The sequence below is a fragment of the Triticum aestivum genome, chromosome 3A (genome assembly GCF_018294505.1).
Source record: "Triticum aestivum cultivar Chinese Spring chromosome 3A, IWGSC CS RefSeq v2.1, whole genome shotgun sequence".
NCBI classification, from domain to species: domain Eukaryota; kingdom Viridiplantae; phylum Streptophyta; class Magnoliopsida; order Poales; family Poaceae; genus Triticum; species Triticum aestivum.
Genome location: NC_057800.1, coordinates 289,618,257 through 289,619,623, shown reverse-complemented (window position 1 = coordinate 289,619,623; position 1,367 = coordinate 289,618,257). Strand labels below are relative to the sequence as shown.

The 1,367-nt window shown below is 49.9% G+C and overlaps 1 protein-coding gene across 1 annotated transcript; it reads left to right on the top strand.

Moving 5' to 3' along the window:
* LOC123058308 (uncharacterized) lies at positions 1 to 984 on the top strand (the record flags this gene model as incomplete). The annotated part of the gene is given in 2 exon segments (XM_044481068.1): positions 1 to 432; positions 655 to 984. Coding segments are annotated over 2 exon segments (610 nt in total), but the record flags the coding sequence as incomplete, so codon positions are not given.
* Positions 985 to 1,367: the final 383 nt, after the last annotated feature.

Genomic DNA, 1,367 nt, shown 5'->3' with positions numbered 1-1,367 from the left:
CTCCGTCCTCCCTTCCTCCTGCGCCTCTGCGTCACCGTCCTTGTCGGCTATCGGGCCACGCGAGGATGCAGCCTGGCCCGGCCACATCGTCGTCGTCCTCGTCTCAGGCCATCACCACCCGGATCTGCACCACCACCGGTGCCCCGTCGCGCACCTATCCGCCGGGGCTGAGGAGGAAACCAGGCAGCCTCCATCTCTCATCTCCGGTGAGGCCTCCGATGAGCATCTCCGCCTCGGATCCAATTCCTACCCCACGATCTCTTCTTTTGGACTCATTTGTTTCAACAACGCTGTCTCTCCCCTCTGCAGTCCGGCGACCGTCGCCGTGCAGCTCGGCGGCATGCGTGATGCGGTTCAGTGCTGGTGCCGGTGCACGGGACTCCCCTACTTCTTCTCCCCACCGACGAACATTCAACCACGCCAGTGTTTGAGGTTGTTGCAGTTCACTTTTTTGATTTTCGGAGGAAAATCACTACACTGCAGTTTGCTATTCCCGTCGATGAGATTTGTGTTTTTTTGTGTTCTACTGAAGACAAATTAAAGTGCAAATACGGTCCACTTTAGTTTTTCTATTGAGGTTCATTTTACTCTTTTTTTGCGAAAAAGACAGTTGATGCAGTCCGCCGGCCTCATCCCATGAAAATTTGTTTGCAGCTCGCTTGCATGTGTCGCGGCGCTTAGGTATGGGAGCAAAGCAGCTGATGGCGGTGCGGCAAGGAGGGTTGTTGACGCCGTCGCGGGTGTATCATTGATGCTTCCCCTGACCACAGGTTGCCTCCGTCCCATGACCAAGTGTTGTTTTCCCCCAGTAGTTTTGTTTTTTTGCTTTTGAAGAGTATCCTTGCAGTTAACTTTGTGCTCGGTGTAATTCGCGTGTGAGTCCGTGGACTATAGAGCCTTTCTTTTTTAATATTGTTTGCAATTCTCTAGATGTGTGTTGCAGTGCATTGCATAAATGTTTGGTATAAACATCTTTGAAGTTCACTAAGCTTTGTCACTCCGGCAGTGAGCGCACGTGCAGTACATTCTGGCGATGTTGGGATTGCATCCTGGGGTTGAAAAAAAAACGTGGTTTGCCACCGGACATGGTCTGGTCCAGTTCGGCTAGGTGCCCCGCCCGGCTCACACACTATTTTTTCATAGGATGGAGTTCACTGTGTATAGCTTTGTTGATCACTATGTGTGAAAAAAGGATTAAGGATGTGAGTGTGGCTGTAGCAAAATAATGAATGGATATGTATGTTCTGAAGCTCACTTTCTTCTCTCATGAATTTCACAATAAAACTTCTTCGTGGTTCACGTGGTGATCCGAAACGAAAACACCTCGGAAGAAGCTCACTTCTCATTACATGTAGTTCACTTGATTA